This window comes from Peromyscus eremicus, chromosome 3 (assembly GCF_949786415.1).
Source record: "Peromyscus eremicus chromosome 3, PerEre_H2_v1, whole genome shotgun sequence".
NCBI lineage: Eukaryota > Metazoa > Chordata > Mammalia > Rodentia > Cricetidae > Peromyscus > Peromyscus eremicus.
The window spans coordinates 45,626,237-45,650,162 of record NC_081418.1 but is presented as its reverse complement, the minus strand read 5'-3'; the positions used below and the strand labels follow the sequence as shown (position 1 = coordinate 45,650,162).

Sequence of the window (23,926 nt, the reverse complement as noted above, 5' to 3'; positions counted from 1 at the left end):
TTGGGGGCCCCTTTATTGTAACAGTGTTGTTTATAGGGTTGTCATGGAGCTAAGGGCAAGAGAGTTGGCTGATTACTTACTTGTAGCATCACCGCTGATCAAGAGTGCTTTAAAGTGTTTTGTAAGCTTTATATAAGTAAGAGCTTATAGCTTTGTATAGGAACTTGGGCTATTTGAATTTGAATTCAGGCTGAGGCCAAACAATAACAAAGGGCTTAACTGCCCACATACCAGATCCTGCTCTCAGAGAAGAATTCAGTATAAGTTGAAGCAAGCCTATCGAACCAACCTGAAGGCAGATAGAGAAAGTAGGTGATCTGGCGAGTAGGGAACAGGACAAGGTTGAGGTCCAGAGGCTCAGCAGAGTGCAAACTACATTGTAAAATTGATTTAGTAAGCTACAACCTGCACCTAGAAAATTTAAACTCAGCACCATAGAAAACGGGAGTCCATCACCTATGAAAGGTGTCTTATGATATTTTATTTCCTATCTGTGAATGTGTTTACTGGACCATGATACTGTAAAATGCACTTCTACCTATGGAGCTTGCTCAAAAATATTTTAAGCCAGTGAGCTAATGAATACCGAGAACCACAAAAGCATTTTCTGCTACAAAAGCATGCTACTTAATGGAAAAGGCAGCTGGATTCTTCACAACCAACAAGTGGACCAGTTGTTCTAAGTGGATCATAAATCAAAAAGAGAAACTTGAGTTCTATCCACTCTACGGAATCACCCAACACATGGAGGCTCTTGTGTGAGGTGACACATCCAATGTCAGGAGGAGGCTGTTCTGCTTTTCTGCAAGCCACTTCGGACTTATGTCAAATTGGAATACACCAAATAGACATGGCAGCTCTTCAAAGTGTGTGTGTGTGTGTGTGTGTGTGTGTGTGTGTGTGTGTGTGTGTGTGTGTATGTCTGCACGTGTGAGTATGCATGCACACAAGTGCATTAATTCTGTTTTCCTTTTTAGAATAAACATGAACTCGTTGTAGAAAATTTGCAAAATACCAAAAACATAAATGAGAGAAAAACGTTAATCACAACCTAGCATCCCAGAACTAACATGAGAGGCATACTGGCTGTACCTCCTTAACCTTCTTTCTTTCCCATGTGGAGTGAGCACTATCTTCCTAGTAAAGATTCATTAGTATAAGGGCAACATAAGGCAGATGCCTCTAGCAGATGGCCGTGCTGTAAATGTATTTCAAAAATTCCATTACATGGAGTATTTCTAACCTTCATTATAAAATTTGATATGAACATTCTCGTGTATATTTCCTCATGATAATTCTTGGATCTAAATGATCAGATTAAAGGTCTGTAAACTCTTTGGCAGGGGCTGGAAAACTGTTCTCCAGAAAAGGTATGCCAATTTGTTTCCTCACTGTTGACACCGATACTTTACCCAAATAGATCTTAATCTGTTTTATATCTGGTTTTAAAAAAAATGGTATCAAAAAAGTCTGTTCTGTTTTCACTTACAGTGAGATTAAATTGTTTCTGACATGTTTATTGGACATTTTTACTTCCTCTTTTGTGAGTTGCCTGATCATGCCTTCTCTGTCTTTTGGGGGCTCAGCTCTTTACGTAAAGTCCTTGAAGAAGGTTCTTATGCCTGGCGGAAATGCTCTCTGTTGATTTGAACACTAAACACCAGACTTCCTTAAGAATGTGGTAGTATGCGGACAGTGACTTTTAAAGCCCACATGGATTTTTGTTTTCTCTCTAAAGGTCGCTTTGTGACACACCTCAGATGGAAGCAATATGAACTTTGCCTGTTGGTGTAGATGGAAAACGGTCATTTTATATATTCGTGTTCTGCATTGAAAAATTGAAGTTTTTCCTTGCGGCAAGAGAACCAATACCAGAGTAAAAGCCTCTGGCCAGAGACAACAGTCTTTCCCTCTCCTTTCAAAATGTTCAACAGCAGTGAATCTGAGGCATAAAACTTCAAAACACAGAAAACCACAAAGAAAAAACCCTCTTATTATTATGAATTCCAGGGGTTAGTGCCTCCTCCACAGCCTAGGGAAACTTGCTTAATGTGTCCCACTCAAACACTAAGGATAAATGCAGCTCCACAGGCCTCCAAAACAGCAGCCAAAGAGGACACCCAACATGGCTCTGGCCCACGAAGGCACCCCAAACTCCATATACAGAAAATGAGTGGTGTCCTGGGCATCACAGTGCACACCTTTAATCGGAACATTCGGGAGGCAGAGACAAGTGGATCCCTGTGTGTTCAAAGCCAACCTGGTTTATATAGCAAGTTCCAGTCCAGCCAGGGCTACATAATGAGACCCTCTCAAGAAAAAAAAGAGAGAGGCCGATCCTTTGCTTGCTGTCTTTCATAATCTACCCTCTCCACAGCCAAGCTAAACACCAACTGGATTTGACCTCCCCGGACACCAGTGCCATCTTTCAGGCCCTTGCTGGCCCTGTCTACCTCTTGTCATGATGAGCCCGTCATTCTGTTTCTAGTATTTTCTTCCTTAACTTTATCCCTAAAGTACAAATCTAAGCACCCTCCCCTCCCCACGCTGTTACAAGATGAGGCTTCCAGAGCTCCTTCTTGTGGCACAGATTAGATAGGCCTACAGTTCACCTGGCAGCTGGGTCCTTAGGAGACACTAGCTGTTCCTGTCTGTGTGTTTAAGCAACAGGAAGCATCCCCTCCTACATCCATACACTGAGCAATTCTGCAGCCCTGAAGTCTCAGCTGAGGGATGAACTTCTCTTTGAGGTTTTTGCTGGTACAGTTCTAGCAGGCTGAACTCAGTGCCCTTACTACAGTCTAGAAAAGCAAATGAACAGGTTGTCTTATCTGTGGAATGCCAAATACAGGTAAGCTTGTTTTGGGATCTCCAGACACCCTAATTATATGATGTAGTAATGGACCATTTTGTCAGAGTTCCCTGAAGTATCAGCATCATCTTAGGACATACATAGCAACCATTACTTTGTCTGGCACACAGAAAATGATCAATAAAGCCTTCTAGATGACGATTCACTTAACAAACATAAATTACTTTAAAAAATCATGCTCTAACTTTTATCTTGGAGAAGGCAGGTAAATCAGAGGATATCTACTAATATTTCAGTTATAAGAAGAGTCTTGTTCGCTCCTTATATCCCTGATTTTAAAAATATCAGTGTCCTCTATTGCACTCGAGATAACATTTGCCATTCATACAGGTTTGTGGGCACATGTCTTTTGCATAAGGTAAAACACAGGCACTAGTCATTGGTTATATAATGAAATATGGGATATCAAACACGGCTTCAGTAAGTACTCAATAGTTATCTTCTAACTTTTTTAAAGAGTGGAATCGTGAGCTGATGACCTTGACTGAACTTATCCTCCTTTCTGGAAACACCGTCTCCACACGGATCAGTGAACCCAGTGGGATATGGATGATGATAACCATGCCCAAGCCAGAGCTGATTGGTCTAAATGAATGCTTGATCAAAGGGGCAATAAGCCTTTCTTTGGATTTTCTTTTCAACCTTAAGGATGAGTTAGATGAATCCCTTTATAGCAGTGCTGAGAGATGCCACCGGATGTAGCTTGAGAATTGTTGATGGGCGTGTCCCTGCTATGTAGAGAGAATGACATATAACCATTTGTAGTCCAAAGAATGGAGCCAACATGGAGAATGACAGAGGTGAGAAGTGATGGCAGTCCTAGACTCTTGCTTAGTCCAGAAGAGGACAAGAACCTTGGTGATGTTCAATGGCTGGCCCCTTGCCTCTCTGAGAGCCTGCTGCACCTGGCCCTTCCCACAGTTTGGTTGTGTGAGATGCACACATACTTCCTTCTAATAGATTTCCATAGGCTGGCTCTGGCCATCCCTTAGTCATTGCCAGGAATATAATAGAATAATATGGAGAGACAAATGAAAAAACCTGATTCCCCTGAGTTTTCTCTCCACAAATTCTTTTAAGTGACTCAACCAGATGCTTTGGCATAATGAAGCCATGGACCATGAGATTCCTATTCAAAGACAGAAGGAAGATACTCATTTTGAAGCGTACAAGCAAAACATAGGCCAATTCAGACCTCGAGTGCTCGCCAGCCAGAGTCTGGCTTACAGAGATGCGTCCTCACAAGTTAAGTGCAGGCTGGCAGTCTCTGAAACCTGCAAGGTTTCTTTTTGCAGCGTTCCTCTTTGCTGCAGGCTCCTCCAATCATGTAAAAAGCATGAAGAAATGTTCTAGTCTAGAAGCGAATTTTCCTAATGAAGAAAACAAAACGTTATGGTAATTTGCCCTTCTTCAGCCGTAAGTCCTATTGAAATTCACAGGTGAACACAAGAGCCCCTTGATGACACCAGCATCACACCAGCTGTCTGCCCGGCTGCTGCCACAAGAGGAACAGAGCTACAAAGTCCCCAAAGCGAGGTGCTCACTGGTGGTCACAGAAGGAAACCAGTGGTGCACCTTGGTGTCCCGATAGCACAGCTCTCGGGGGTCACAGCTTCTCAGGAGCCAGGGCTCATACTTTGATGCTCTGGCTGCCCCTGGCTCGCAGTCTTCCTGTCCGGCCACCCTGCTCCTCCTCTGACACCTGATTCTGGGGAGCAGTAGGGCTTCTGTTCTGTGGTACATCCCCATTTTTCCGAGTTCGTTTTTCTTTGGATTGCTGCTTAGACATAAGTATGTTGTGCCTCTGGGCGTAGCCCTGTCTGATCTGACTGGTGTCTTTATGGGTTTGTGTCTCTTTGGCCCGCAGCTGGCTAGGGGCTGCAACCTCCTGCCCTGAAGGCTTCCCCACAACCTCTCTCTTCTGAGACCTTTCCTTTTTGTGAGCCTCCTCTCTCCCCCCAGGATGCACCCCCAGGGGCTGAGCTTCTTGGGTTGGTTGATTCTCACTGAGGGCTGTTTCGTTTTCTTGAGCTAATCCTTCTAACATTTCTCCATTTTGGGACGCACCTACAGACTGAGCCAGGTCCTTCTTTCTGGAATTGTGTGCTTTGCGGTTTTTGTCCTCCTGGTTCTGGGGGTCTGTTGATACTGCTTCAGTGTGGCTCAGAGGGGACCTGGAGTCAAGCGGGTCAGACACATTCCTAGGAGTTGTCTTGCTATGGGATTCCGACTGCTGGGTTGTCTGAGACTTTACACCTGGCGTCTTTCTTGGGTATGGCGACCCTTTAGCTGTCTCTCTCAGCCTGAGTTTTTTTTTCCTAGCATCCTTCTGCTTAGCAGCCTCTTGCCTGTGAGGTGACAGCTGTGGATCTGGAATCTTCTTGCTGGAGGCATGGCCTACTTTGGGAGTTTTCCTTTCTTTTGCAGGCTTCGAAGCAGGCCTTGGCCTAGTGTTCTGAGGCAGCTGAGGTTCCACAGAGGGAGCAGGAATATGAGGGAGCCGGACTGTGGATGCCTCCTCTTCCTGGGGAGGGTTGGTGGAGTGCTGCTGGGCTTGTTCCTGGATCGGGGGGCTAATAAGTGGGAGCTTCACCTCGCTGGCTTTTCCATCATGGGCTTGCTGTGGACTATGGGCTGCCTGGGGGCTTGGGTTTGGGGGTGCTTTGGACTGGGGAGGGCTGATGGGAGGAAGTTTATTGGGGTCTCCATCCTGAGTTGGGAGAGACCTGGGAGAAGGAGTTGGGGTCTGATCTGAGCTTGTCCCCAAAGCCTCTTCCCTACTGGGAGAAAGAAGCTTGGGTGTGGGTCTCCTGCTCTGGAGAGGAGCCAGGGTTTGGGGCTGGGGTAACCTGGTAGGAGCTAGCCGACTTTTAGGCAGCAAGGCCACTGGCTGCTCCCTGATCTGGGTATGTTTTGAGTTTGTGGATGAGTCTTGGGGAGGTGGAATTTCTGGGTAAGGAGTACTGGCACGGACAACCGCTTTGGGGGTTCCCTCCTTCAGAGGTGGTTGAGAACCCCCAGCAGGCTTCACTACATCAGAGGTGGAGGGATCTTCTGGAAGATTGTGAGGGGAACTGCTGGGTGCAGGGTTGGCTGGCTCAGTTCCCTCATCCTGCACTCTCTGAGGACTGAGGGAAGCTGGGTCAGGTACCTGTGAGGGTTCAGTTGGGGGTGGGTTGCTAGGGGCTCCTTTGATCTCTCCAGGTTCCTTATCCTGGTCTGGCTGAGGGCTGTGTGGGGGAGGGGGGCCAGGATGCTGAGGGGGTTCTTGAGCTGCAATAGTAGAAGACTGTCCAGCTTTTAGTTCAAGTGGCTCATGCTCATCTTCGGGGCCGTCCATCTCAGTGGTTATTTTGGGAGGGAGGTTGGCTGGTTGACCATCCCCTTCCTTCACCTTTGGTGATGTGTCTTGGTCTTGCTGAGGAATATCAAGTGTTGAAGAACTGACCTGCTGAGGTGGAGCAGGGTGGCTGCTGGAAGAAGGATCCTTCTTAGGGTGTTCTCCCTCCTCAGTTAACTCTTGGCTCTGTGGAAGAGCTGAGTTCTGACTATCAGAGGTCTTCTCATGAGTCTGCACTTCTGGGAGAGCCTCTGGTTTTTGGCCATCTGCCTGCAGTCTTGCCAAGCGCCTGGGGGAGGGGACCAGGTGTGCTGGGACCCCAGAGATGGTCTTCTTGCTAGAGGGAGCGCCTGCTTTAATATAAAGAGAAGTTAGCTACAAAGGCTCTTTACTGCTGGAAAGAAACAACAAAACCCTGTTTCCCTTTGGGTTGCACAAAGGACCTTAAAAAGAACACCACAGCTAGACCATCCTTCTTGTGGAGACGAAGTGGCTACAAGTCTCTAATGGATAGAACTTAGGATCATTCCTAGTGAACTAAAAAGAACGTTAACGAGAAAGCATCCAGATGTTTGCTCAAAACCAAGTCTGGATCTGCGGATGGTAAAGGGGTTTTCCAAATGAAGGAGACTGGTTTTGCTGTTGGTGGCTAAGACACAAGCTGAGTGCTGACAGGAGCCCCGGCTCTTTACTAATACCCTCGAGGCTCAGCGTCCAGCAGGAACTCAGTGGGTAAGAAATGGAGGAAGGAGGGCATGGATTCAAGGACATCCATCGTAAGACACCAGTGTCTGCTCCTGAAGACCAAGGGTCCAAGTTGCTATCTTCACCCCTCCATCACCCCAGATCTCCCTGGCTACAGAAATGGCTCCCCAGAGGCCGCTGGCAATACAGGTACTCCAGAGAGGGCCTGCTTCCCCGAGTCACACCTTCTCAGTCAGTGGCTCTGGTCTCCCGGACAAAGTCACCCCATCCGGCACTGGCTTATAAATGATAGAAGCCTTGACATGCTTCTAGTGACCTACCTACCATCTTAATCCACCCCAGACAGCACAGCTCTGAACCGTGCAGTGGTCAGAGGTGACGCATGAGTCTGGAACAACCTTGAAAAAACTAGTCTGAGTTCAACTTGGAAGAGACTTTGGTGACCCCAGAGTGACCCATCTCCAGCAGCAAATGTGTCCCTGGCCACTGTCCCCTCCCCTAAGGAAGGGTGGGTGTGCGCTACTCTAGATTCACAATGAGCCTTCTAGTCTGGCCCTCTTTTGTATCCAGTCAAACTAGATGTCTCCTGAGAGTGGAAAGACAAGTGGGGGCTGAGTGAAAAGCCTCCCCCGCGGTAAGATTTCTGATGGCACCCTCTGTTCACTGTTTTTAATCACCAAATTTATCACAGATATAAACTAAAACACAACTTTAGACAAGAAACGAGGTTAAATTAAAAAAAAAGAAACTAACCAAAACAGGCAAATTTACAGAGAACAGAAAGTAGACCAGAGGCCACCAGGCAGGGGACGACTACTTAATGAGTAGTTTCTATTGTAGACAGTGAAAAACTTTGGAAATAGGTGGTAGTGGTGGTTACATAGCACTGAGAATGTAGTTAATGGCACTGAATCTCACACTTAACACGATTAAAATGGCCAACTAGGGCTGGCAAGATGGCTCAGTGGTTAAAGCTCTTGCTGCCAAGATCAATGACCTAAGTTTGATCCCTGAAACCCACATAGTGGAAGGGACAGTCAGCTCCCACAAGCTGTCCTTTAATCTACACACACATGTGCGCACACACACACACACAAGTAAATGAATGTAAAAAATTCTACAGCACAAAAAAAGGCAAATTATATATGCTTACATGATGCATGCAATTCATGTATACAACTTAAAAGGAAAGGCAAAGGACAGTGACACTCAGCGCTGAAGGCACTCTCCTCTAATTGTACGGGCAGACAGATAGGTTTTCTTCTGCTGCTTTGATGATTTAACAGTTCACGATATTTGGTTAAATGATACCATGCCCTTTACTAGAAGATAAAAGCACCACTTTATGGGCTGGCAAATTGCTCCATTTTCCCTTTACCATTAATCAGAATTAAGAAAAATATAATTCCATTTCATAACCTTTATGGCAAGAGCTCAGGCAGCTCATTAGTTCCACTTCCTTAAAGCCTCCCTGGAAACAGCGACAGACCAAGACACAGGACCTAGAGCAGCATTTCTCAACCTGTGGGTCGTGACCCCTTTTTTCAAATGACCCTTTCACAGGGTTGCTTAAGACCATTGAAAAACACAGATATTTACTTTATGATTCAAAACAGTAGCAAATTACAGTTATGAAGTAGCAACAAAGATAATTTTATGGTTGGGGGTCACCGCAACATGAGGGACTGTGTTAAAGGGCCTCAGCTTTAGGAAGGCTGAGAACCAGTGGGCTATAGAGACCGAGGGTAAACATACACTTACATTGAGAAGCAAAATGAGTGAGTTTCTCCTTACTTCATAGAAACTGCACTGTTAATTTCATGCTTTGGAAACAAATACTTCCTACATTGCTCCGGGAAATAGGACAGTGCCGTACTTAATTGGTATGCATTTAAAATTAATGGCACATCTAAGGTCGTACGAGCTTCTCAGCACTGAATACCTAAAGTTTTTTATGCATGCGTTCAGTGGAAATTCAACTAACCCGTCCTGAGGAAGGTTCATAGTTCTAAGCTTAGGTGGGTGGATGCTGGCCTCGAGCAGACGGCTCCTGGGCTCGCTTTCAGCTTTCTGTTTCATCCTCATTGTTATGTGGACATCATCACTGTGTTCCCAGTGACAAGTGAGCCGCTGATGATTATGAGGGATGAGGCTGGATATTATTACTTCAAATATTTGGGGATTGTCTTTAGGTTGCACTGGCACAGGATTATCTCTTTTGGAAAGAGGATGCTACTGACGTAAGATTTCTGTTTGGACTGAAACTCAACACAGATGCTCTTAATCCAGCTGGGGAAAGCCTCGGCTCTCCACGGCAGGCCAGTAATGAGCCACAATATTACATGCATTTTCTTTTATGTTTTTTGTTTTTTTGGTTTTTCAAGACAGGGTTTCTCTGTGTAGTTTTGGTTACGGGCTGGCCTCGAACTCACAGAAATTCACCTGATTCTGCCTTCCGAGTGCTGGGATTAAAGGCGTGTGCCACTGCTGCCTGGCTCTTTTATGTTTTAAGAAAAGATGATTTTACAAATTCACAGTTAGATTTAAGACAGAAAAGTAAGGCTTCAGATACCCACCCAGTTATCCAATTGTTCAGATTAAACTCTCACAGAATCTTAAATATTTGTTTCACTTTCTCTCCTTTGACATTTTAATTATTTTTTTAAACCCACTATACTGTTTGTTTTGATTTCTCATATATATGACTATATGTCATATGATATAGTCATAGAATATGATATATATCATATATCATAGGAAAAAGATCAGAATAACTCACCAGAGGCCCAGGATGGTACTTCTGCTGGGGCTGCCCCTTCTTAGGGAGTCTTTACAGTTTCAGAGGGAGGCCATTATGTCTGTGCCTTATGATAATTACTTTTGTCAATTTGATACAAACCTAGACTCTCCTGGGAAGAAAGTCTCAGTGAAGAATTGTATACATTGGGTTGACCTGTGGGCATGTCTGTGGGGGGCTCTATGTTAATTGTGTGAGAAAACTCAGCTCACTGTGGGTGGCCCCATTCCCTAGGCAGGAGTTCCTGCACCACATAAGAACAGAGGAGTCAAGCTTGCACTACCAGGTAAGTGAGCACACATGCATTCGTCGCTTTCTGCTCTTGACTGTGGATATGATGTGACTAGATGCTGAAGTTGCTGCTGCCTGGACTTTTGCAGAGTGATGAACTGTCACCTGAAATTGTGAGACTCTTTTTCCCAAATGCTTCTTTGTCAGGGCAGTTTACCAGAAATTTACAGCAGAAACAAAACTAGAAACTAGAACAGGCCCCATTCACCTGTACTGACCCTCACCCTTGGCAAAGATTTCACAGAAGCCCCTGGCTTGACTCCTTGGGCTGCTAGAGATACCCTAAAAGCTATTAATAAGGAGTATATTCATTAGAATTTCAAATATACTCACTTGAATACCGTCTGATCTGTACAATTCCACCCAAGTGGAAGTTTATCTTTAATTATCAACTGAAAAAAAAGAACTCCCTCTGCAAATTAACTGTAAACATGAGATAAGGCTTTTGCCTTAAGAAAACACATTCTTTTTCAGAATATTAAACCGTTTAGAAAATAAAGTTCTGTTGAGGATATAGATCTGATGATTGATTGCAATCCATCCTGTCTACTTTTCAAGCTAGAATTCCATTATTCAATAACTAGATGCTTCAGTTTCGATTAGTAAATATTTCTGAGAGTTATAACATTTTTATAATTCTATAATTTATACCTTTCATTAAATCAGATAGGCCTAACCTAATTATTCCAAATAAGTAAGATTTTATTATATACTTGAAAGTGGGGGTCTGTTTTCCTCTGCACATATTATCTTGCCTATTAATTTGCCAAATAGTAACTGTACGCTACAGTCAGTGTCCTGATCACTGTAGAAATAAGAAGAGCTACAGAATACGATGATGGAGTCCGTGGGCTCTTGTGCTAGGTCTCGCCCGTTGCTCCTCTCTTCAGAAGCACCACACAGATACATACATTGCTCAGTTACTCAGGGGAGTCAGTGTTTATCCAAATCCCCCAAAGGCTGATGTAAAAGCCAACACACCAATTTATTAATTTACAATGGGAGATGGTTCAGGTTCAGGGAGCAGGGCAGTGTGTTCTCACGTAAGGTTCAGCCCCCACAGGGGCCAGGGCCACCCAGGGGACCAAATTAAAGATCACAAGGTTGCTTGGATAGCAAAGAATTAAAGCAAAGGGAGCCATATTTCCTCAAGAGAAAGCTCCATGGAGGTCCAAACCTCGCCAGGTACACTGCATTGCAGCCTAATTTGATAGACCAAGCTTACTTCGAGCATTTTCTGGTTACCATACCACCCCTTAGTTACTTTAACGTATGACACACATCAGCTAGTATCTGAGATTTCTCCTGCTGCACTGACCTCGGTCCAAAACACAAGGACTCATGGACCTAGGAAGACTTCAAATTGCAAATGGCGCAGTGAGCTTAAGTGTTTGAACTCTGTCAAAGTCGTGGCCTGGTCTCCCTTCTCAGTCTGTCGGAATGCTATCAGGCAAACAGAATCCTATTTGGACCACCAAGCTGCAAGGCATCTACAGAACAGCAACAATACTGGCTTAACAGTCTGCAAATATGTCTGTGTGACTGGAGTTCAGCCGCTGAGGCGCCTTTAGAAAAGATTCTTGTTGTAGCAGCAAAACATAGAATTTGTCACTTTCACCATGTTGAGAATACTATTCAAAGCACTTAGTCCATTGACATTGTTGTGGACTCATCACCGTCCATCTCCTGAACTCATTTCATCTTCTGGAATCTTTTTTTTTTTTTTCTGAGACGATGTTTTCTATAAAACAGTCCTGGCTGTCCTGGAACTCAGTCTGTAGACCAGGCTGGCCTCGAACTCACAGAGATCCGCCTGCCTCTGCCTTCTGAGTGCTAGGATTAAAGGCATGAGCCACCACCACCTGGCATCTTCTAGAATCTTAAACTCTACCCACTAAACAATAATACTCCATTCTCCACTTAGCCTCTGCTTATCATACTTCTGTTTTCTGACTGTTCATTTGACTGCTCTAAATGCCTCATAGAGACGCATTTGTATAGTATCTGTTCTATTCTGAACAGCTAATTTCATTCACCACACTGTCTTCGAGGCTCATGGGATATTGTGTGTCAAAATTTCCCTCCTTTTAAAGATGAAATAACATCAAAGACTGTATACAACACCTTCTTTATCCATTCATCCATCACTGGACTCGGTGGTTGCTTCAATTTTTGGCTAATGTGATTGGCACTGCGATGAATAGGGTGTCTAATAACTACTTCCTCAAGATTTTGCTTTCAGTGACTTAGGGCATTTATCTAGAAGTGAAACAGCTGGAATACATGAAAGTTGTCTTTTTTTTTTTTTGAGGAATTTACATACCATTTCTGTAGCAGCCACAGTATTTTATATTTCTTTTAGCACAAGGTTCTAATTTCTCCAGACACTATTTAGTAAGTAGCCATCTTCGTGGGTGTGAGGCAAATTTGAGGAGTGAGCATTTCAAATACATCTCAAAACAGTCATGCCTCCAAATTCTGGGCTTAGAATTTCTAGGTTCCAAGTCAAGGTTCCTACACGTCCCTCACCATTTGCTGCTCAGGATCCATGAGGCAGGAGGGAAGTGTGGTGTCATACTCTTTGTGACCAGAAACGGAAGCCCAGAACAGCTAAGCAGCTTGGCCAAGTGAGCAGCTGGGCTAGGCCCCCGTCACGTGTTCTGGCCAGTGAGCTTCCCACTATTCTCTGCGGCCCAACAGTTTCAGGACTGGCAGTTCAATGAGAAAGACTAAGAAAACTCTCACACTAAAATTCTTGGACTAAACATATACTTGATAGGTACAATACTCTAGTTCCATAAGGGAATAGACTTCTGGAAGGCTGAGTTCTGAACCATGAGACCAACTCTTATCTACTGTCCACTTCCAAGGCATTGCCAAGTGTGTCCCTGGGGTGGGGGGAGTGTCCTACTATAAACAGGGAGACAAGCAGAGTTACAGATCCAAAGGACCAATTCATACATCCCAGAAAAAAAAATGTAGGAATTAAATAGTGTGAGCCAGCTTTTGCCTAGCTAATGAGTACCCAAGGAACAACAGAGCTGCCGAATTTTCCATGGAGAATAAACCTGGTACAAAGGAGCCAGGCTAGTACCTGCAGCTGGAGCCAAGCCCTTAGTAGCTTCCTCAGTCAATCCCAGGTATTCTCGAATGAGATCACTTAGCTTTTTGTAGGCAATGTCCAGATCATCTACAATAAACAAGAGAACATTTTCATATAGTAGCATCGTGTCAAAACACAGTCAGCGTTCAGTGGTGAGTAGACTGGTCTGCTCACTACACTTCGTGTTATTACTGTTATGGCAGGTACAATTCTAAGATGATTCTAGAGACACTCCCTTCTCCTATAATCTCCGCCCACTCTTGAGTGGGCAGAACCTATGGAGGTGAAGAGAGTTCGTCCTGTGATTACATTACATTATACACAAAGGGACCTGCAGACATAATGACAGCTGCTAATGGTACAAGTGATAGAGGCGACTGTGAAAGGGGCTATCCAGGGGGTCCCCTCAAATCACATCCACAGAAGGAGGGATTCATCTAGTCGGTGACAGAATAAAAATCAGAGGCTCAAAGCACAGAGAGGATTCACTGTACTCTTCGCTGTCTAGAAGAGGGCCAGCACCGTGTAGATAACACCAAGGAACAGTTTCAGCAGACCATGCGCGGCCTTTAAGACACAGCCAGCCAAGAATTGGGAGCTCAGGCCCACACCCCAAGGAAATGCATTCTGCCAATGAGAAGGAACCTGAGAGCTCAGTTTTTCCTCTGAGCCTTCAGATGAGATCTCAGCTCAGTTGACTCCTTAATCTCAGCCTCACGGCACTGACTTTGAGCCCTGTTATGCTGTCCTAACCTGCTGACCAGGTACTGGGTTAAGCATTAACTGTGAGTATTTGTGTGTAGCAGTATAAAACAATATGGATACGCAATACAGTACAAATTTAGAGGTTCGAAAAATAATTAAGTGAACCATATAAAATTGTCATTTGTGCCAGGTGGTGGTGGCTCATGCCTTTAATCCCAGCACTCGGGAGGCAGAGCCAGGAGGATCTCTGTGAGTTCGAGGCCAGCCTGGGCTACCAAGTGAGTTCCAGGAAAGGCGCAAAGCTACACAGAGAAACCCTGTCTCGAAAAACCAAAAAAAAAAAAAAAATTGTCATTTGTATAATAGCTGAATACCATCAATATCATATGGCTCCATTTAATGTCCCCCCCCCCTTCCTATTCAGTATGTCACCAAAAGGCTGTTAGGAATTTATTCATTTTATTTATTTGTTTGTTTGAGACAGAGTCTCACTGTGTAGTCCTGGCTGGCCTAGAACTCTCTATGTAGATCAGGTTGGCCCTGAACTCACAGAAATCTGCCTGCCTGTACCTTCCGCGTGCTGGGACTATAAGGCGTGCATCCCCCACATACCCTTTTTAAATTACTGCATTTATTTATTTGTTGGAGGGGATGCATGCAGCAATCAGAGGACAACTATAGTGTGGGTGGCACACATCTTTAATCCCAGCACATGGGAGGCAGAAGCAGACAGATCTCTGAGTTCAAGAGCAGCCTGGTCTACAGAGTAAGTTCCAAGACAGCCAGGGTTGCACAGAGAAACCCTGTCTCAAAAAAACAAACAAAAAAGGTCAGTTCTCCCCTTCCACCACATGAATCCGAGAGACTGAACTCAGGTCATTTGGTTTGGCAGCAGGTGCCCTTACCTGCTCAGTCATCTTACCACTCCTAAGAACCTCCTTATCCATACACCGTATTTCCCATTCCTTCACAATGTACCAAACAGTACAATTAAAAACACAGGGAAAGGTCCATATTTCAAAAATTTCTCTATCTTTCTCTCTCTGGCTTCTGCTCCAAATCAGTGGCCTTTTTATTTGATATTTTTTTGTTTTGTTTTGGCCTGCGTCTGCCTCTGCCTCCCAAGCGCTGGGATTAAAATGCATGCGCCGCTGGGCGGTGGTGGCGCACGCCTTTAATCCCAGCACTCGGGAGGCAGAGCCAGGAGGATCTCTGTGAGTTCGAGGCCAGCCTGGGCTACCAAGTGGGTCCCAGGAAAGGCGCAAAGCTACACAGAGAAACTCTGTCTCGAAAAACCAAAAAAAAAAAAAAAAATGCATGCGCCACCCCCTACCCCCGGCTTATTTGATAAAATTTTAATGGACATAACTGTACATATTTATGGAACATAACACATAAATACATTGTATTTATGATAAAATTTGGGTAATTATCATATCCTCTACCTCAAACATTCATTATTTTTTTGTGGTGATAAAATTTGAAATATCTGGGTAAAAAAATGGCACACTTTATTCTAAGGTAGTTTTTGAAAATGTTTTACCCAGACAAATTTCAAATTTCCAATATTTTCAGTAGTTGCATTTCTTTGTAGAAGTAGATTATGATAAAATTACCTGAGCTTCATATGCCTGAAGAAGTTTAAACATATATTTCAAATGAGATATTACCCATCTCTGTTCTCACAATGTCCCCAGGGGAAGGAATCTCTGTGGGCCCATTTTATACCAACTCCATTAGTCACAACTTTGTGAAGTAATACAACTTAGGCCTCTGATGGGAGCAGCAGGAGACTGGATCTCTCAGGTTCTCACTCCCTTCTGTACCTGTTTGCAGCTTCTAGTTACAACAAATACCTCTGTTTCCTAAGAATTCTCTTTCCATGACATAAACTGGAAATGCAGTGATTGTATACTTCAAACATGGAAGCACATTAAAAATTAAATAAAACTATGCTGGGCATTACTGACCTGCATTGATTACTGCATCGAAATATCCTGGAAATTTCCGATTAATTTTAACATAAACGTCCACCCTGGAGACAGCGAATTCAATTTCTGCTCGACTAAATAATCCCTTCCTCCGCAAATATCCCTCATATTTTTCCTTGTCCATGGGCACCACCAAGATATATCGAGGCTCGAAATAGGAATACTTCAAACTTCTTACACCCTGGATGTTTACAGAAAAGGTAAGTCAGTAGCAGCCCCCACTTTGGACATCACTGTAGGACGCTACAACTCAGGGGTAGCACACAGTATCACACTGAAGAACATATTTTATCTGTAGAATCAGCTGCTATTTTCCTATAAATACTTCAAGGCTGGATTACTTTTCTCTCTTCATCAAATATTAAATTATTGTAGGAACCATTACAATTCATTCCACCTGGTTGTTCTCAAATTAATTGTTCTAATGGCTGTTAGGAAAAGAAAATTACTGGACATAAAATAGGGATATTCAAGGCAGTACTGCTATTTTATTATCAAAAGGTAATTCAATTCCATATTTCAATAAGCATCCTTGAAACACTAGAAGATAGAAATCTTCCCAGGGAAAAAGGCTCCCCGGCACCCCTCCATCATCTATCACTTCGGTACCATTCTTGTTTCTAAACCAGCAACCCAGGAAGGCATATATATATATATGGAGAGAGAGGCAGAGAGAGGGAGGGAGAGAAGGAGAGAGAGAGAGAGAGAGAGAGAGAGAGAGAGAGAGAGAGAGAGAGAGAACTTTAGCACCATGGTCAGACTATTACAGTCACAAATACAGCCCTTGAGCCTGCGGGAGTTGGGGAAGGGGTTGCCAAACATGAGCGTTGTCCAAAACACGTCTTCTTCATAGCAGCCAGACCTTGCTACCACTGTACTTGGCTCAGATCACATATCTATGTCACCTGTAGCTCCCTTTTCACTTCTCTGGGTCTTGTCTCCTGCTAAGTTTTGTCTCTTGGCAGTAATTAGACTCTCCTGCCACCACCACAGCTGCTGGAACCACCAAAGCCACCTTGCTTTTATGGTTTGTTAAAGTATTGGCCTCCACCATCTAGGGGCCAGAGCTTCTGCCTCCAACATTTCCTCCCTTTGTAGATGCAAAATTTAAAGACTGGTTGTAGTAACTGCCCAAATCATTGTGGTTCCACATCTTCCAGCCTCCTTCTGGAGGATACAGATCAGAGTCAGCGTAGCCTGCTACCGGGTGACCAAAGGATGAGGTGGTGGGGACTTTACACTGGGAGGTCTGGGTCGTGACTTCAGCTCTGTGGTTCCTAAGGACTCTGCACACATCCCTCCAACTCACTGGGCAGAAGTTTCCTCATATGTGAAGTGGGAGAGTTGTTCCAAGTGGACTGTCAAGTCCCTTCCATGTCAGTTCTAGCGTCAAGTTTAACTCAAGTTCAGAATTCTTGTTTTAACGATTCAGTGGGAAGAAATACAGGCTGCTTTTAAAACCATTTCTGGAGGAGCTGGTGACAAGGGCAGTCTGGGAAAAATACCTCAGCTGGGGAGGAACAGGGGAATAAAACAGTTTATAGACTTGACCTCCTGGAGATGAGGAGCAGTAAGCTCTCAGGAAGGAAAAAAAGGAGCTGTCACTCAGGAAACTGTCGAGCTGGGAAACGCTGCTGCACTCAAACACATATTAGTTTTTGTTTCCTCCATCCAAGGCAGACAATGTTTAGAACTGATCTTTAATATATATATGTAAAAGATATACATATATCTTTATATATATACACACACACACACACACACACACACACATATATATATATATATATATATATATATATATATATGAGTAAAGAAGACTTCTCTTAAAGATACAGAACCAGTCAACTGCAAAAAGATAAGAATGGATAGTGATGCAGAGTGTTAATGAAGTAAGTACGCCCAGCTTCACTAAGGGGAGCAGCTGGCCAACACCAGAAGCCGAAAGTCTCCTCCTCTGTGGCATTACAAAGGAAAGTGAAGCTAACATTCAGTCAACAGCAAAGAACCGCCTTGTCAAGTTTTGTTTTATGTTTGTTTTAGTTAATTTATTTTGTCTGATTGTAAGATTTATATTGCTTAGTAAAAGTAATTAAAAAAAAAAAAACAACCATCACTGAAGACCTGATTCATTTAGTTGAGTTTCATGTTCATCTTCAAACAAGTGGGTAGGAAAGTTGTAGGTTTCCTCTGGTTCACAATTTTGGGAAAAGGTCTGTACATTCTAATTTGAGGTTGGTGGTGGTAGGTGGGGCACGGGGGAGGGACAAAAATCTGAAATCTGCAAGTCTGACTTGCAGAAATATAAGAACACTGCATCCAGTGAACAGCCAGTGCTAAATGACAGCACCACCCACACAGCCCCTGGGAAGAATGAGGAGCAGGGTGTCCACTCAGGCTGACGCAGTCCTGAGGGGACAGGGGGCCACCCACGCCTGCACCCACTTCACCTGACAGCACTTCATACAAAAGAACAATAACAAAGGGCTAGGTTAGCGAGGAAACAAGAGACAAACGTCTTGAGTGGAGCTGTAACCTAAATCTTGTCACTTAACTTTCCCAGGTCTTACCTCCCCCACACTGACGATATACTTAACACTTCATGTTTTGTAGCGTTTCTCTTGTGCCTAGCAGTATGTTATCCAGATATTGTGGCCCCAACTTCAGACAGCAATACACACACGCACGCACGCACGCACACACGCATGCACGCACGCACGCACGCACGCACGCGCACATGTACTCACAGCTGAATGAAAAATACTTACTTCTATTTCCATATGAATGCAGCTTGCTAATCCGTCTCTTGCAATACCTTCTACAGTGTCCCTGTTTAATCCATAATTGTGATTACCGTAATTAAATGTTAGAATAAATTTACCCTGGAATTAGAAAAATACAAAGATTTACACATAACAGGTGCTGTAATGTAATGATAAAATCACTTGATGTCTTACTTTCATCTAATTCCATAAAAATTATAAAGTGTTAGTAAGCCCGGAAGAACAACACAGCAGTAATGGGACAGTGGAGCAACATCAAACTCTGATGGCGCTTATTCAAAATTCTTCCCGAAGAAAATAAGGTTTATTGAAATAATCGATTGACACAATGTTTGAGGAAGGTTCTGTGTGGAAGCTTCTGGTAGAACAGACCGTGATGACTGCTTACCTTTTTCCTGCCAAATCCACACCACAAACCTTCCCCATGGAGGTAGTAAAACCAATGGCTTCCCCTTCTGCTGTAGCTATGCCAGCATCCCTGGCCTCCAGAAAAGGATCCCAATCATAAACTCCTTGCGTTTTAAGATAAACCGAGAGGAATGGGTGATCCCAAAGGCCGTGGGCATCCTCAAAGCTTAGAAAAGTAGACCCAGCCTGGTTTTCCTCATAAAGATGGCTTTTGATTAAAACTGCCCCAAATGTTAGTCAACAGAATTGTTGCCCGCCCTTTGCTTATTTAACTATAAATATCACCCTCTCTGTATATTCTGGAGACTCATTTCCCATGACAGCAGTAGTCTCTTGCAAAAAGAAAAGAAAAAAAAAAAGAAAGAAAACGTAGGTAAATATATACCCTTCAAATTGTGACTATTTATTAAACCATTAGGCCTAACCTAAACTGGGAAGCTGGTGACAGTAGAAAGAACAAAAATGTGGTTGACCTTGGTAAATGTGCCTTCTGAAAGGCATGACTTCAAACTAAATAATGTTCAGGGATGCATCCAACCCTGCTAAATGGCAGGCACATCATTAAAAATAGCAAGCAGTTAGGAGGCTAATACTGCCATCATTAAGAGCAGCCACAGCCTCGGAGTCTCTTGCTGCCCTCTTGGTCCAGACATTCTGGAGACAAGCATAGATGACAGACGGGCTATCTGCCAGAGAGGTGTTAGGAGGAGACACAGGGTCTTCTGAGGTTGGGTGAGTTTCTAGGGAGTATGGGTGCTGGGGGGTGATGAAGGCAATCATCACAATCAAAGTTTAAAACCCAACAACATATGCCCTTTTTTTTTTTTTTTACTTTTTTGATGTCATAATCTCTTTGTTCTTTGAAAAAACCTGTTCTCTTTTCCATATGTGCATGTATTTAAGTATGTACATCTATGAATGTAGACGATGTAGCTATGGCTTGCCTTTCATGCTTTACCTAATTTACCACGTGTGATGGTTAAGTTCATGGGTCAATGTAGAGAATATTTAGGGGAGAGATTAACAGTGAAATTGGTGAACTTGGAAGAAGCAGACTGTCCTGGAATGTGGGTGGACTGCATCCAACCCTTTTTTTTTTTTTTTTTTTTTTTTTTTGGTTTTTCGAGACAGGGTTTTTCTGTGTAGTTTTGGTGCCTGTCCTGGATCTCACTCTGTAGACCAGGCTGGCCTTGAACTCACAGAGATCTGCCTGGCTCTGCCTCCCGAGTGCTGGGTTTAAAGGTGGGTGCCACCACCCAGCACATCCAATCCTTTTAAGGTTTGTAGAGAAAAGAAAGGTAAGCCTTTGGAACTCACCGGCACTGCTGGATCTCCTAAGTCTCCATGATGCCCACCCATACAGCAAGTTCTGGCTTGTCAATCTCCACAGCCATGTGATACTTCTACCAAACCAATCTGTGTGTATGTGTATACATATACGTGTGTATGTATATGTGTGTGTGAGTGTGTGTGTGCAAGAGAGAGAGATTACACACACACACACACATACACACACACACACACACACACACACACACACACACACACACAGACTTTATTTACTGGTCCTGTTTCTCTGGAGAACTCTAATACTCTATCATGATCCCTGTTTCCAAAATGTATGCATATCTGAATTATTTTCGGATATATGTTTGTTTACTTCCTCTGTGGGTCTCATAAACATTTTCTGGAAGCATGCATGGTTGGCAGAGACCTTGCATTGTGCATGTAACATAAAAGAGACCCCATTCAACTGATTTGCTAAGCAGTGAGATGACGCAGTTCCCCCAGCTATGGCCAGTCACACTCCCTTCATTTCCTAGTGCACGTGGGTTTCCTAATAAGTAGCAATGGTCACACAACAAAACCTCCAGTGGTTTCCTTTCCACAGGAGAGGGAGTGCCTCTGTAGGAAAATGACTAAGCATGGTTCCTCTAGAAAGGGCTGACGTATCTATCTGTGGACAGGTGGGGGGATGATCTGCTGGTCAGAGGAGGTGCTGGCTGAAAAGGCATGCGAACATGGGAGAGGGTGGAGGTCCGTATGTTTTATCTATCTAGCAGCTGGGTATGGCTGCTCACAGTAGGCGTGCGGGGTGGCTAGGCCAGAGTGTCTATCAGGAGAACCAGGCTGTCTGGGCAGGGGGTTTGTGGAGGAGTGTTCCATGTGCAGAAGGCTGACAGTATGGGCATGATCGGAAGGCTGACAACGTGTCATGCATGAATCTATGACTCTCTGGGCTTAGCTCATGTAACAGTGTCCCACTCTAAAGAAAAGGAGATTGGAGGTGAAACTCAAGTTGATGAAAATTACATCAAAGTAATGTATGTTGGCAGAGACAGGAAAAATGAGTTCTTCTCAAATACCTGGGATTTCTGTGAAGCATTAAACTGTAAAGCTAAATATAGCCTAGAAGTGCAGTGATTTCTTAGACTGGGGACTGAACCAGACTAACTTGATTATAGACCTGATAAGCTATGAACTTCAGAGAGTAGGAGGTGCACCTGGAGTACAGATGAACTCTCAGAGAAAATGCCCACTCTAACAGCGGAAGTCAACATCCATGGTAGGATGGAGGGGCTGAGGAAATGCTTCTTAGTACCGTGAAGACAAATCTCAAATCTCTTTTAAAGGCTTTTAGAAATATAAATTTCCAGAAAACTCGCAAATCAAGCAGACTTGTCAAAATACAGTCCTACAAGAAGGCATTTGATGTCCAAGACGTTCTTTTGACAGGGCTATAGGGAGAGCTGCCTAGGGAGTATGGGACTCGCTTGCATTTCTGTGAGTACAAGACGAGCCTGAGAACACGCACCATAGTAGAGTTGGCTGTCTAAAATTAAGCTAATGTAATTGCACAGCCCAATCTTAAATGTTCCATGATATGTATACTGGAGGTTTAGGCCAGGTCCATTGTTCTGGGGTGAAGACAGAGAAAGAAGGGAGGGAGAAGAGAAAAGAGGGTGAGGAGATGTAGTACTCCTGGCTCAATGCTGACCGCTCATGGCACAAAGACTGGTCCATCATCTGGTCCTCAGTGAGCTTCAGGAAAGGATGAAGTCGTGTGTGCTTCACGTGGTGATGGCAAGGACTGTGATATAAACAAGACTAAGGTTCACGGGAAGAAGAGTACGAGGCAGAGATTTGCTAGGAGTTGTGGCAATCAGAGATGCTCTTTCAGGGTAATGAAGTCAGGGGTGGGTACATATTACATTAATGCAGACTTACAACTGGTAAAACATACTTGGGAGTGAGGATTCCCTTCCATGTGAAGGCAAAGAAGAACTATTGTTTAAGAAAATGCGTTCGAAGCCTAGGGGATTTGCACCACCCTCAATGATGAGCCCATTGGGGTGTAGACAACTTTCAAACTGAAACAGATTTAGAAAGTACGCAACATTTAATCTTTACCTTTGTAGAAATCACTGTTTCCTCATATTTCTGACAAAGAACATGAATTTCTTCTGTGATTAAAAAAATAGCAGGGAGCAACCTTACCATGTTCAGCATTTCATCAAAAACTTCTTGAGAGATAAAGTGGTAATCAACTCGGTCCCCTTCACCAAAGTAAGGCGGTCTCGTGGTGTGACAGGCCCTGAAGTCACAGGAAGAGAGAGCACCCGCTATTCTTGGGAATTTGAAAGTCACAAGAGAAATGCTTTCATTGTGAAGAATGTTAAGGAATGAAATTGACCCACAGATCATAAATCATAAAGCAATGATACTGTGAAAACAGTGTGCCTTAGAAGGGTTAGACTATATTTAATCACTATCTTCTATGAGGATTATACAAATTTTGGCTCATCAATATCCCATTTTTACTTACATTATTTATCGCCTTCTGAATCACCCCCTTCTGCCATCACATAATGACAGTTTGAGACGGATCACAGTATCGATTGCTCAGCCAGCTGCTTTCACATTCTCCCTGATCTATGAGCATTTTCTGTCGGTTCCCCTCCTCTCTCTCTCCACATGGCCACTTGTTTGTCAGGACCAGGTTTAAGTGTCGCCCTCCCTATACTTTTTTTAATGTCCCCTGGTGTAGTATGCAGGTCTTTATACCCCCGCAGCCTCAGCCTACACCACCATCATTCCCAACTGCTTGTTCAGGGCCAATCTCCCTGCCCCCCCCCCCCCCTGCATGAGGGCAGCAACACCTCATTCTCCCTGAACTGTGGCTTTGTATTAGAATTATCTATGGAAACACATGGTTCAAGTGGTGAATGAATTCTTAACCAGAAAGGCCTTGTCTATCCACTGTCTTGAGATAGCATCTCTAAGCACACACACATACATACACACACATACATATACACACATACACATGTATACACACACATACACACACACACACACACACACACACACACACATATACGCACACACAGACACAGACATACACCCTTACTCTGAAACCTTCTTTCACAGTTTTTCAGGTCTTCCCAGCACAAATACGCAGCTAGAAGACCTTTGACTCCTACTTTGTCACTGTATTCCCAATACCTGGTGCAGAGCAGGCATTCACTGAATTTATTGTGACATCAAGGGAAAGGATAAAGCCCACCATTATAAAGGTGACTACCGAAGTGACCCATCCAAGGTCACCCTGCAGGATGGTGCTGGCCCCAGAAAACCAGAACACAAAGTTCTCAACTCCCCAAGACTGTTGATCTCATATCCTTCTGCTGTGGAATATTATTTTAACTATATAAAGATGTGTTACATTTATTTATGCTGCAGAATATTACTTTAACTGTGTAAAGGTGTGTTACATTTGTTCATGCTGCATTTCTTTAATGATGGATGTGTGTTTAATTATGTAAAGATACATTGCATCTGTTTCACCTTGCCTGTCTAAGACACCTGATTGGTCTAATAAAGAGCTGAATAGCCAATAGCTAGGCAGAGAAAGGATAGGCGAGGCTGGC

At 43.8% G+C, this 23,926-nt stretch overlaps 1 protein-coding gene across 4 annotated transcripts in view; it reads right to left on the bottom strand.

Annotated features, from left to right (window-relative positions):
* Positions 1-23,926, bottom strand: part of Lrguk (leucine rich repeats and guanylate kinase domain containing) — a 110,726-nt gene that overhangs the window by 29,598 nt on the left and 57,202 nt on the right. Inside the window, exons 12-17 of one of the 4 annotated variants that reach the window (XM_059257535.1) lie at positions 22,494-22,590; positions 18,573-18,686; positions 15,784-15,985; positions 13,100-13,195; positions 4,842-6,562; positions 4,503-4,784 (exon numbers count right to left, since the gene is read on the bottom strand). In XM_059257535.1, the coding sequence (XP_059113518.1) occupies positions 4,503-4,784; positions 4,842-6,562; positions 13,100-13,195; positions 15,784-15,985; positions 18,573-18,686; positions 22,494-22,590 (2,512 nt within the window). Of the gene's footprint in view, positions 1-4,502; positions 6,566-13,099; positions 13,196-15,783; positions 15,986-18,572; positions 18,687-22,493; positions 22,591-23,926 lie in introns of those variants that run through there. The other 3 variants (XM_059257536.1, XM_059257533.1, XM_059257537.1) reach the window with 3 other exon arrangements.